The sequence below is a fragment of the Haliotis cracherodii genome, unplaced genomic scaffold (genome assembly GCF_022045235.1).
Source record: "Haliotis cracherodii isolate W230 unplaced genomic scaffold, xgHalCrac1.p SCAF_2, whole genome shotgun sequence".
NCBI classification, from domain to species: Eukaryota; Metazoa; Mollusca; class Gastropoda; order Lepetellida; family Haliotidae; genus Haliotis; species Haliotis cracherodii.
Genome location: NW_027266275.1, coordinates 16,603,363 through 16,617,496, shown reverse-complemented (window position 1 = coordinate 16,617,496; position 14,134 = coordinate 16,603,363). Strand labels below are relative to the sequence as shown.

Below are 14,134 nucleotides of genomic sequence, written 5' to 3'. Positions count from 1 at the left end.
TTTGTAAATACGAAGAAGGGTGTCTAAGTTCGACAACTTGTTCCTAATCCTTTTCCATTTGTGAATGAAATATGTTTAAACTAAACTGTTAAGGCATTACAGCGTTCTGTTGAGGTCAGGCATTCATTGAGGCGACAGAGAAAGCAGTTGTTTCTCTCAACATCACAGTCGTCTATTGTTGAGATCTCCAAGAATACTATGAATTCCTGGTTAAGAATTCCTAGTCTGGAGGCTATATGAACATACTGGTCTACAGCCTTAGAATAAGGGCATTGACTTCTATGTTGGCTCTACACAATAACTGTTCGGTAAGAGGGTTGCTTCTAGGCTATACTGACACTACCTTCGACAACCAGTGATGTCGAGGACATCCATGGTTCAATCCTCGAAGGAGATGATGGGTACATTGTTACCATCTCTCACTGCACTCATTTTATACCTTTCATTGCTTGCCGAAGTGTAGTCTCATTGTAGTGCCTACCATTTGTTACTGGGTACATCTTTACTCACGAGTGAAAAGGGGTTTAGATGGAGACTAGTGAATCGGACCTAGAATAAACATAATCTAATCCATAACATATGGACATGACCACTTGGGCTGGGGTATGCATTTGACAATCCCCGCCGTCTGCTGTGACATAATTGCAAACGGTCTAAGCAGGATAAGGAATAATTTACAGTTTTCTTATATTAATGATATTAAATACTTATCCTGCTAATATCCGTCTAACCATCCCTGCTTCTGTGGACCTGCTTTGTGAAGTGCTCGAAGTAGGAAGAGGAAGTTGCATGGCATGAGGGGATCATGCGCAGTGGTGACCACGAGTAAGGGAGTGTTTTGGCATTGTGTTGTGGGATTCGTGAACAAGTGGAAATTGCAAATGGTCTCTAATCTGAATAATGCTTACAGGATATCTGCATACATGATTTTATTGTGTCTCATTGAAGTTGTTCAAATATTATGGTGAAAGTTTGGGTACATAAAGCAAACATGCAGATAAAAACTGATCTTCACTGGTCTCTGAAATTGACCTTTAAACCAACTGAAAATATTAGGCTCAACCGATGCCACATAACTGATCATTCCCATTCTAACAAAAGAAGAAGAATTAAGATAAACCTTGTGTCTTTTCAACCTATTGCATTCTGTTTCAAATAAAATTACAGGTGTCAAATCTATGTTAAATACCTCTACATTGAAAACCCACTAGGTTCACCTTAAAAATGAAGTTTGATACTTGTTCCTTATTTGTCAATAGTTTTATCTTCTATTAAACAAAAACTATTTGATTGTTTTGTTTGTTAACATCACACTCAGTTATTTGACGGTAGCCAAAATGTCCTGAGAAATGTCAAAATGAAAATCAATTTATGCCAAGACAAAATACAAGTATAGAAAATCCTTCCCTTCAAAGTATATATCACTGAAAAAAGGTGAAGTTCTGTACCTCTGGTACTTTGGTTCTTCAGGTTTATCTAAATACTTACAATAAAGTCCATCTTATTGGACTGATAAAGTAAGGTGAATTACAGAGCCTGTGTTTTTTGTGGATTAATTGACAAAATTCTTGTTTCTTCATTTTCAGGTTGTTGACACAGAATTCTATGTGTTTGTGGCATCACCAAGTCATAAAAAACGTATCATCGAGAAGGTGGCAATTAATGTGTTAGCAATTGGAGACCAATTCCATAAAATGGATCACTTCAATGGTAACATCTGGAGGTTTGCAGCAAGTTTACCATCCAATGTGGAAACAGTTTCTTATACGTATCAAGTATGTTATTTGGGAAAAGGTCGTGTTTGGAACTCCCATGAAGAAAGTTTTGGACTAATTAAGATTTGCAAACCTGGAACTGTTAATCATGACTTTTTTGGTCTGTGTGATATTTCAAGAGGGTACATTGAACACGTTACTGCAATCATTCTGCGATGCACCTCTCAGGGGTTGAAGGATTCAATCATAGAAGTTGATAACCTTTCTGACTTCCTTCATAGATGCTATATTTGTGTGCATTTGAAAGACATTCTTGAAGAGTTAGGAGAATACATTGACAGGAATGAGAACAATGTTTCAAGAGATGCATATGCTGTCTTATCATATATGTTTGGAAAGTTGATATTTCTATACAGCATTTCCAACAGAACAAAATGGTTGAATGCTAAAGTATGTAAGGGATTTCTTCACAGTTTCCAGACAATGAAGCCTGAGTCTGTTCCTGAAAATTCACTTGGTGTATTTGCAAAGGTTGCAGAATACATCATACACATTACTTTTCCTGACGAGAAGTGTAAAGTGTTGAAACTCCTAGAATTTGCCTTCCCATTCTTGCCTACAAAGATCTTTATCAGACAAGTTAATGAATGTATTAAGAACTTACGATCTAAGAGTTTGTGTGAAGATGTTGATTATTTGGGACAAATCATCAGAAAAATATCAGGAAATCTTTGCAGAGATAGAGAAGGTTGCTGTGAACTCTTGCTGAAAATTCTCACACACTCAACAGTACAACAGGTGAAGATGTTGAAGGATGAATGTGCCACATGTCTTTCAAAAGAAGAAATAGAAGACTTGTTTGAAATGAAGGTCATGCAAGAGATGAAATATGCAGGAAAACAAAGGCATTTTGTGCAATTACTTGATCTGTATGTCATTATAGGGGAATCCTCAATGACAGATTCCATACATGGCCAGCTAAAAAGGACATGCTTAACTATGATAACAGATTCACAAATCAAAGATGATGTGAATGTGGAGGCAGCAATGAAGTTGATCACATTCGAAGACTTGTTCAGTCAATCAAAAGATCGTACAGAAGTATTGAAATGCTTGGCTGGCTGTAAGAATGTTAAGCTACATCAATTGTTCATAAATCTGCTCAGAATACAGTATTTGGACAAAGACAGTACCACAGATGTCATAGCAAAGTGGACCAAATGTTGGTTGGACACAGCTATGTGTAATCTGGGTGTGAAAAGATCCTATGGGTGCAAAGTAGATGACCTTGAAGAAGTTTACTTGAAGCTAGATTTGGCCTTGTCACTACCACAGATTGCTGAAATGGAAGATTTAACAAAGTCCCTTAAAAAAAAAACATTTGATTTTCTCCAACAAATAAGTGTTCATGATTTGCTAGACAAGTTGAGCAAGGTAGACGTGTTGCAAAATTCAACTGTTTTACCAGTTTTTCAAGAGCATCTGCAAGGACACCTTTTCAAAGGAAACAACAGGTCACATAGGTCTGGAATTCTATCTGATATCACAAATAGGTCCACTAAAGATGGCAAGGTGTACGTCTGTAGAAGGTAAGATTGTCTATAATCATTTGATCGACTAGTTATAGACCAGTATAGATCTGTCTGCCCTACCTTCCTTCTGTCAGCACCATTTTGTCTGGAACTGGACTGATCCTAACTGGTACCATGCACCATTAATTTATTAACTCAAGTTTGACTGTTGCAATTGTTTTTCTCAACCATATTTGCAACAGATATTCAGACTTCATATCTGATATACCTCCTATGTAACCCTGGTTAATTTTTCTGACATATAATTTAAAGAAAAATAATGGTCTATGTCAAGCCTTCAAAAAAGCTGATATGATGTCCTGAGTATTTATGGAGTGCCATCAAGGATGCTTTAACATCACAGGAATGTTTAACTGCAGCAATAGTACAACAGCCTTACTTATGTTGACACCCCATCAAAATTGTTAGTATTTGTGATTTCATTCACCTTATCAGGAACTCTTATTTCCTTGATGACTTTTTGTTGTTTGCCCATCATTAATTTTTGCATCTTCCACCTGAAACTTTGGATGAATTATCCCACCTATGGTGTCTCTGAAATTATTCACAGGATTCTGATCGAATTGTGAAACATGGTTGCCAGTTTGGGCCATAACACAGCCATTTCTGCATGTATCATGAAATTTCATACACAGCAAATTTGTGGTATGTGGAGAAACATTTGATACAATTTGGCATAGTTTGATTCCAGCTGTGGTGTCATAAAAAATTGCACACATTGCAAATATTTCTCCGTTATTCAGGTGACCTTATAAGGGGCTATTTTCATTGTTTGATGGGACTTAGGAAGACCTCAAAAGTAGAAAATCTAGAAAATTTACTAACATCACTGGTTTGCATATGCAACCAGACATCAGATCAAGTCACTGAATTCACTGCATCAACTCTGATCCCATATTTGACTCAAGAGGATTCTGCCATAATGCTATTATATCTACAGAGAACAAGGAGTTTTTCAAGCATGTTGCATGTTACACGGTGTAACACCTGCTAAGCAGTGTAGGGTTGCTTACAATCTTTCTAAATGTGGTGGAATCTGTCCAATTCAGACTTGTTTGGGACCAGTTAAAAAGTCTGGTTTAAGGCGAGGTCCTACAGAGGATTATACAGAGTAAAGAAATTTGGACTGAACACAAAACGAAAAGAATTGATCATTCATATTTATTCGCATACACATATATTTGTTAATGAAATATAGACATGGGCTGGCATCAAATACACATTGAAACACTCTTTACTTGAAAAAGTCACTGAAAACAAAATCGTGTCCACAGTCATAGTTTCGAGGTGAAGGAATAATAAAAAAAAGAAGTCTCATCACAGCTGAAGACATCAGATGGGTCATAACCAGCTGGACTAGTACCTGTGAATGTCATTGTCAACACTAGCGTTCTCACCACTCACACTTGATTTGGTAGTGTTGCTTCCAAGGAGTAAGCCAGTCATTTGATGCCTTGAAATTGTCAATATTCAGCTGACGCAAATTTGTAAGCCTTCTCTTTTAATGTGAGACCAGATAGGGGTAGATTTTTATTCTGAACACAGAGGATACCACTCATACAGCTTGCTGCTGATAGCATCAATCTTTCCTTGAGCTTGTCTCTTGTCAGGATTTAATGTCCTTCAACCTGCTGCTGATAGTCTTCAATATGTTTAAGAATATCTGAGAAAGTCTGCTTACTGATCACATATTTCTCAGCTAAATCTTTCTGCTTCAGTTGTGGGACAATTAAAGCAACTTTCTTAGCAAGTGTAAGTTTGATATGCCTTTTCTTTGATGGTCGCTCAGCCATTGCGATTGATAATGACAAGCTGTGTTTACCATTATTTATTAACACACTCAGGACAGTGACTTGATCTAATTAAGCTGAGTCTATCATTAACAGGTGTGTAAATTCTAATTAACTTAGCAGACATCAAAGTGTTAAGATCAATAGGATGCAGGAGTAGGATTGTTGTTTTAGATGACAATGTTTGTTTGGTTGTTGTTTTATGTCTCACTCAGCAATATGCCAGCTAAATGATGGCAGTCTGTTGATAATGAAGTCTGAACCAGACAATCCAGTGATTGACATCATGAGCATCAATCCAAGCAATTGGGATACGATGACATGCATCAACCAAGTCAGTGAGTCTGATCACCCGATCCCGTTGGTCGCCTCTAACGACAGGCATAGTCGTCTTTTACGGTAAGCATGGGTTGCTGAAGACCTATTCTACCCCGGATCTTCACAGATCTAGACGACAATGACTGACAATGACTGATCTTATTTCAAATTGAGAGAACATTCGAATAACGTAATTTTAGTCTGAAGTCCAAAGTGTACAAGTCCGAATTAGAGAGTTGTAAGTCAAGGGACCGGAGAAAAAGTCTGATTTTGATAGAATTTGATAGAGTCCGATTTGGACAAATTCTACTCTACGTGCATTCCTCGCCCCGAGCAATCTGTTACAGAATCATTTTTTCCACAACACACATTTGAATGTCTGCAAAACTCACACCAATAATTATTACAAATCCTCTACCTCTATTACATCACTGCCATAAATCCTGTATTTTGGCTGCTGTCACACCATACTAAAACTTGCAGATTTTCAACCGGAGTCCTCTTCACTGTCAACTATGCAATATTAGTTGTCCCAAATAGAGCACTGGCAGCTCACTTCTCTTACATGCTCAAGGCAGGAGACAGCCTCCGTGGTCTAATGGTAGAGCGTCCCCCCGGAGAGCGGAAGGTCCGGGGTTCGATCCCCAACCGCGTCATACCAAAAGACGTTAAAAGATGGTATTGTTATTACCCTGTCTGGCGCTCGGCATTAAGCGGCTAAAACAAGGACTGGTCAGCTCGGAGTCAGTATACTGTGGCTGAGTGGGGTATTCATGTTAAACTGCGGCATGGTATCTCAGTGAGCTAGCACTATAAATCGGCATCAGTCCGGACTAGTGCAAGCAGCCACACACATACATGTGCATGCACGTCGCTATATAAGTGCAATAATCTTGGACGCGACGTTAAACCCCATTTCACCTCACCTCACCTCAAGGCAGGATAATCCTCACTTCTTTCTTGATTATCCTAGAGTTAACACATCCCTACAAAAGTAGACGATCTCTCTTGCACTTAGCTGTTGTCACATTCAGGGCAATACTTTCAGTATTTGTTATTATTATTGGTATATTAGTATTGGTTTCTGGGCTTGATCCATGTGAGAAGATGATCGTTGTACACACTGTCTCCTACTCTCCAAGAAGGCATTCTCCAAGCTTTGGGATGCGCTTACCAAAGCCAAGAGGAAAGATGCTGCCAAGAAGAAGGTGGACGACATCATGTTGCAGTCGGACAAGCTGACCCCTCCACCTAAATAACTGACCGATCGCCCGCAGCCGTCTATTACGCTGGAGCAGCCCACATTTTCAATCGTCGTGCTGGAGCAGCTTTTTGCTCATCAGAAGGAAGAGATAAGGCCTACTCTATTCGAATCTCATCTTTCGGCTCTAGCGTTTGAGGCGTTTGGCTGAAACTACTTGGTTCTGAACAGATACAGAAGAATCCCCGGCCAAGCGGCTGTACGGGTAACCTGGCAACCTTACCTCTCTTGACTTCCGAACGATACTTGTCCAGCTCAGATGTCCATATCCCATCAGCCGTCCGTCTTACCCCCAGGGAACACTGTCAGAATCCCTGCACGGTTCTACCGTTAGGATTTGGTACTCCTTTTTTCTTCATATACCAATGGATGCATTATATCAGTATATGCCTAATCTGACTCCCTGCACAGACTAGTCCAGCCCATCGTTGATGCAAGAATATACTGGCTGCCACTCCCCTGTGTCATCCAACGTTCATCAGACACTCCCATTCCATGGTCAAGAATCCAAGTACAAAGCTTTCTCTTCCTGCAAGCCATGTTAATGACCTCTCCACAGCCAATCGGTACTCTATGGACATTGGTGCCTATATTAACTGGTTTGTAGCCGGTGTATGCCACGCTATTCCTACCCTCCTCCCAGAGTAGGACAAGACTCCGGCAGACACCACTGTACCGATTCGTATCGATCTAGTTGGACTCATCCATAGCCTCTTGGATGTGAATGTCAAAAGGCAACAAGGATCTGTTGATAATGTGGCCCATTAAGGTTACCACGAATGGTGATTAGGTCCATCTTGCAACCCAAGGAAATGCATCCTCATGCCATGACTAACCCTCCCCCAAAGGGAACCGTCTTCTTGATATTGCGGTGAACCATGGCTGTGTTCCTATGTCTCCGGATACATGTATGACCATCCACCATATGGAAATAAAAACCGACTCTCATCTGAAAAGTGAATCCTCCGCCATGATGCAATGTTCCTGCGAACACTTTGCTCATACCAGCCAAGTCTTGCTAATTTGTGAGAAGGAGACAGTTTAATACGTTTGGTGGGTCTTCTGACACTGTTTCCTGCCGCTTTCAGGCGATTTCTGACTGTCCTGAAGGAAAGGGCTCTCCTTGGTAACCACTGTTGCTTTAAAGATTTGCTCAAGTCCAATGGACGGAGCCTAACAAATCTCAACAATGCTCTATCCTATCTTCTTGTTGTCTTACGGGGTCAGCAAGGTCTTGGACGATCTTTCACATTACTGGTAGCCATGTGCTTGCTCAAGAGTATTGAAATTATGGAAGGATTGCGCCTAAGTTGACGTCCAATTTGCCTGAAGGACATTCCTGCATTTCTCATGCCAATAATTTGCCAACTTGTAGCAATTTACAATGAATGAATGAATGAATGAATGAATGAATGAATGTGCCATGACAGTTAGGGTACTGAATACACAATACAAATTGAAAGGAGTGAGTGTGACATGTCATGATTCCAAAGTTGATTTCAACAATGTTGTCGGTTTGACATTGCCCGTGTATTGCTCGTCATTTACCGTGCATTACATGACTCCAAAAGAAGTCATGCTACACAGCAAGATGCAATATGTCACAATAACCAATCAGCATAATTATAGGTCTATGAATTAGGAGTTGCTTGATTAATTTCCATGTCTATAGATCTTTTTGCGACTTGTCTGAACCACCAACTTCCAGTCTATGTCGGTCTGGTTCCGGATCCAAAGGCCTTACTGACCGACGCTCTGTCCATGGATTGGATGAATTGTCAGACTGTATCATCCGGATCGCCCCCAGACTGTCTTCCTCTCTCTTTTATGACAACAGATGGACTAAGTTCATCAAGTGACGCTACAATTGGGATGAGAAAATGTCACTATCACCATCCCCATGGTTGCTATCTGCCTCCTCCATTTTCGTCAGGATAAACATTTTTGCCACAGAAGCGTCCTCCAACATTGTGGTTTATCGATTGCCGGTTTATGCGTTCGTTTTCCTGAAAGATGTCCATATTCTTCGTATTCTTTGTACTTTACTGAAATGGAACCTCTCAGTGGTACACTCAGCCCTCCTCATACCACCTTACAAGCCTCTTGCCTCCGCTACAGTACTCCAGAAATCTCAGAAAGCAGCGTTCCTCTTATCCATGGCTTTGGCTGCTAGAGTTTCTGAACTCCATGCCTTGGACCACTCCAGCCTTACTCATGCCCCAAACTGGTCTTCCTTCACCTTACGTTCTCTCCCAGAATTTGTGGCCAAGAACCAGACATTATACCATCCCTCCAATGGGACTCACTATTGACTATCCTGACCGACTTCTCTGTCTGTATCAGAACCCTCAAATTCTATCTTGCTGCTACAGATCCTCATTGCCAAATTCAGGAAAGACTCTTAGCCACAACTCTGTCTCCCTGGAACAGGTAATTTCGAGCTGTCAGTGGGAATCACACAACACCTTCACTTCCTTTCACTTGCATGACATTCAGCCCGATCTTCAGGGAATCTTTTCATTATGCCCGGTTGTTGCACAGACTAATACCAACCAGTAGTTTGTCCTCCCTTCTACACAAAAAGGGGGATGCAAAGAGTTTCACCTACATTAGTGACTAGTGCACAGGCCAGATCTATCACATCACAGTTAAGTTAACTGGATGATTGGAAGTGACGTCACTTTCGGAAGAGAAATGAAACTGGAAGTGATGTCATAAATACCGGAAGTGACATCTTTAATACCGAAATGATGTCATAAATACCGGAAGTGACATCTTTAATACTGAAATTATGTCATCAGGACCCAAAATGACATAAAAAAAGGACCCTTGAAGATCTGGGGTAGAATAGGTCTTCAGCAACCCATGCTTGCTGCAAAAGGCAACTATGCTTGTCGTAAGAGGCGACTTATGGGATGGGGCGGTCAGGCTTACTGACATGGTTGATGCATGTCATTGTAAACCAATTGCGTGGACCGATGCTCATGATGTCAATCACTGGATTGTCTGATTCTTGAAAAAGTAATGCATATTGTCTGATGATTTCACAACACAATTTTCAAGTCATGGTGAGTCATGGTGAGACATTACATCTCTCGGGGATTTGGATCAGTTATAAGATGGCAGCACACGGATTATTGGATACTGCTGTTAACTATACAGGGAGTGTACTAGAACCCGCCTTTTCCCTCTGGTATTTCCTGGAAATGATGTAGTAGAGGTAGAGGATTTGTAAGAATTATCGAACAATAGTTATCATTAGGGAAGAGAATATATGGATGTCAACAAGCAATAGACAATGGAAGCCAACACTCGACTTAACATAGCTAAGCAATTGATAATGGAAACTGGGCAAATGGGGGGGGGTAATGTCACCTTCTATAGCGGCAAGTCCATCAAGACCCATCTACAAGCAAATGGCCGAGGCACAAGCAGCGCAAGTCCCAACCCTGAGGATGTATATACCAGATACACTGCAACTTTGGCCGCCAGTACATTGGAGAAACCCTTAGACCCCTCAACACAAGACTCAAAGAACATCAGACCTCTGTTAACAAACTCGACCTGAAATCCTGAAAAACATCATGTGGGAAGCCTCCAAAGTCCTGTCTACCAACAACAACTGGCGACAAAGGAAACTACATCAGGAGACACCAGCCATGAACTGTGATCAGGGAACCTATCTGCATAGTGCTTGTGACTTAATGCTTTGATCTTTGTGTGGGCTAATTGACTAGCTGGCTTCATTTGGCCCCTTGCTATGTCCATTCTTTCACCAATCAGTGCTAATTTACCACACACACACACACACACACACACACACACACACACACACACACACACACACACACACACACACACACACACACACACACACACACACACCGAGTTTCCCCAGTGTCTATGACAAATTACCTAGCTATGATAACTTAAGTGTTGGCTTCCATTGTCTATTGCTAATCACCTATCAGCGCCAATTATCTGTTGGCTTCCCTTGCTAGTTTCTAACCTTTGTTAGTTTCCACTTTTTGTCATCATATTAATTTTGTTGTCCTTTCATGTACATATATATGCTCTCTGCCTCATGGCATTCATTCACCTGATGAAGGAGTATGCATATACTCCGAAACATTGTGTTCCTCATAAAGAAGTTAATTGACATCCATGTATTCTCTTCCTTATATGTATCACTTCTAAATGCCTTTCAAAGACCTGATATTTATCCTTGTTTATAATTCTAAGAATACCTCTATTACATCAGAAGTACTCCCTCCCACCTCCCCAAGCATCTGCCTCTTATAGGCTGATGTTTATTGGTAAAGAAGTGAGGATTTGCCTGCCTTGAGCAAGAAAGAGCATGGAGCTGCAAGTGCTATTTTTGGGGCAACTAATGTTGTATAGTTGACAGTGAAGGACAGTAATGGATTCCAAACTGCAAATGATCACTGTTCTGAAGTTACACAAATTGTTCCTTAATTTTTTTTAACCAATTCCATGTCTGTAATGATTGACAAACGTATGCATTCAATGTCTCATGAAATCTCACATCTAAAAGAATCTGTCGCACAACATGAGATTCAAAAGAGAGCTAAGGCTGAATATGACAGGGCATCCTCACACAGTAGACACTCACGCACTCAAGCTGAATCAGATTATTATGAGGACAGTAGGAGAGTCATAAAAAGAAATGGAGAATCTCATAGATCCCCTGCCTACCACGCACATCATAGACGAGCTGACAACAAAACTCGTGCAAATATGATAGATTTCCGAGGCGTGCTCCATCCCATACCTTTACACAGTCCAGTTATACAGGTGGGGAAAGTGAAGTGGATGTTACATCACAATCACACAGTTATAGAACATGTGATTCACGCTCTGCTAGCCATAGATCAGATGACCGGGATTATTCTCATTGGACCATATCCTGAAGATGCAGGAAGATCTTCAATCAGCACAAGTTTGGATGTCAGCACAGTTCCTACTCATGCAAAGAAATCATCTGCTACAGCAAGTTCATCATATGATTCCAGAGCGGCTAAGAAGATCCATGCTATCACAACCCATCACAGCTCCACAGATATTCAACGGCAGACTGAAATCAGTGAAATAAGCAATTGCATCATCGACTAGTCAGAAGTTTCAAGAATCCACAATCTCATTGGCATCCAAGATCCAGAAACGGCCTACAGATTTTACAGATTTCCAGCTTCAACAACAGAATCCTAAATCTCGTCATGTGAACTCTGGTCAGGATTCTTTTCGAGCCTCTACATGGAAGGACATCATTTCACTCCCAGAATAAGAACTCCAAAGATGATCATCCCACTTCACAAAGAGGAAGAGATACCGCCAGAAATGATTTAGAACTTCAGAATGTCAGCGCTACAACTACATTGAATCCGGTTGAACTAGCCTGTCTCATAGACATCGACCCAAGACCCAAGACCTAGATGTGGCCATACGCAAGTTACTTGCAAAGAGAGCTATCAGCACCTTAAAAGAATCAGACACCACTCACGGATTCTACTCCCCGTATTCCTGGTACCAAAGAAGAATTCTTCAGAGATGCGATTAATCATTGATCTAAAAGTCCTAAACAAAGATTATCTGGAAAAACCTCCCAAGTTCCAGATGGAATCTATTAAGAAGTTGAAGAATGCCTTGAGACAAGCAGATTGGATGATAAGCATAGATCTCCAGGATTTCTATCTTCACGTCCCCATCCATCCAAGTCATCGTCAGTATCTGCACTTCACAGTCAATGGTCAGAGATACCAGTTCAGGGTACTTCTATTTGGCATATCCATCGCCCCATGGTTATTCACCAGGATCACCAACCCCATCATTGGATTCGCCCACCTAAAACTCATAAGGTTACACGGATATATAGACGACTTCCTATCGGCCGTTCAGGACAAGTCACAAATCAGATTAAATACAGTGTGCCTTATTCAGCTACTAACACACTTAGGTTTCCTGGTTTATCCTCAAAAATCAGAATTAGTACCCACACAGGGCATCACTTACATAGACGCAAGATTTCTAATTAACACGGGTATAGTAGTCCCTCCAGAGGACAGATATTCAATAGTAAATGACATGATATCAAGCGCACTTGACGAGCCCATGAAATCAAGATGCTGGTGGATGTCCTGCCTAGGCACGCTCACCTCCATCCAAGATCTAACCTACAGAGGCAGACTACAGTTACGACCCCTGCAAAATTGGATGAACACCACCAAAGACCTAGAGCTAGAAACATTAGTTCAAACCCTGTCAGTTCGAATCTCAGAACTACATTGGTGGATAGCCCGTCAGAACGTCATGGCTGGTATTCCACTCTTGTATCCCCCCTCCCCTTCTACATCAACTCCACACAGACGCGTCGTTGGGGTGCCCATATGGACGATATTACAATACAGGGAAAATGGTCCACCCAAGAAAAGAGTTACACATCAACTGCCTAGAAATGAAAGTCGTACATCTAGCTCTAGAAGCATAGCTAGATCATCTGCACCACTCGTCAGTAAAGATTGCTACAAACAACTCGACCGTGGTTGCTTACATACAGCACCAAGGGGGCACAAAATCTCAGCCTTTATTGAAGGAAACTTCACATTTATTTCCCTTGTCAGACTCAGTGAGTTGCAGGATCGAACCAAGACACATACTGGGCAAGTTGAATATCCTAGCAGATTACCTATCCCGGAAAAACAAGATCGTACCCACGGAATGGTCACTACATCCTGAAATATTTAAGTGGATAACCTCCCTATTGGATGCTCCAAACCTTGATCTATTCGCCACATGTCTCAACAACAAACTACCAGTCTACGTAAATCCGGTACCAGACCCGCTAGCTCTCCAGGTCGATGGTCTTTCTATGGAGGGTATGTTCAATTACGCATTTCCCCCATGGAGCCGGTTCTTCTAGACAAAGTTCTGAAGAAAATAGAAGAGACAGACTGCGTCATAATTCTAATAGTTCCGACATGGCCAAACAGGGCTTGGTTTCCAAGGTTACTACACCACCTAATGGAAGAACTCCCTGACTTATCAGATGTTCGCTGGTCTGGATGCGTGACAACCGGAGACTGTCAAAGTATGTTGACTGTGATCCCGTCTGCCTTCATGTCAATGTCAAATTTAATCTTGAGGTCTGTGAGGAGGCTTGGTATAACGATATTGATTCCCGCATTGGAGGGTAATCAAGTTAGGGTTGATGTCTCTGATCTCCCTGTCGATCCGGTGCCGGGTATGGGTTGTGTTGCATAGGTTGGTGTTGATGGCCTGTCAATGGATGTTGATCCCACTCGCTCCCCATGTCCTAATCATAATGTTGAGATGGATGTCAATAACAATGAAAGTCTGAGTCGGACAAATATGACCATCCATGTTGTCCATACTGTTCAGTTGAACTGGAATGACTATGTTCTTTATCCAAAGATCGATACC

The 14,134-nt window shown here is 41.2% G+C and overlaps 1 protein-coding gene across 1 annotated transcript in view; it reads left to right on the top strand.

The window, feature by feature from the left end:
• LOC139467477 (uncharacterized) overlaps positions 1–14,134 on the top strand; it is a 55,752-nt gene that overhangs the window by 22,460 nt on the left and 19,158 nt on the right. Inside the window, exon 6 of the mRNA XM_071249022.1 lies at positions 1,587–3,304. Within this exon, the coding sequence (XP_071105123.1) occupies positions 1,587–3,304 (1,718 nt within the window). The remainder of the gene's footprint in view (positions 1–1,586; positions 3,305–14,134) is intronic.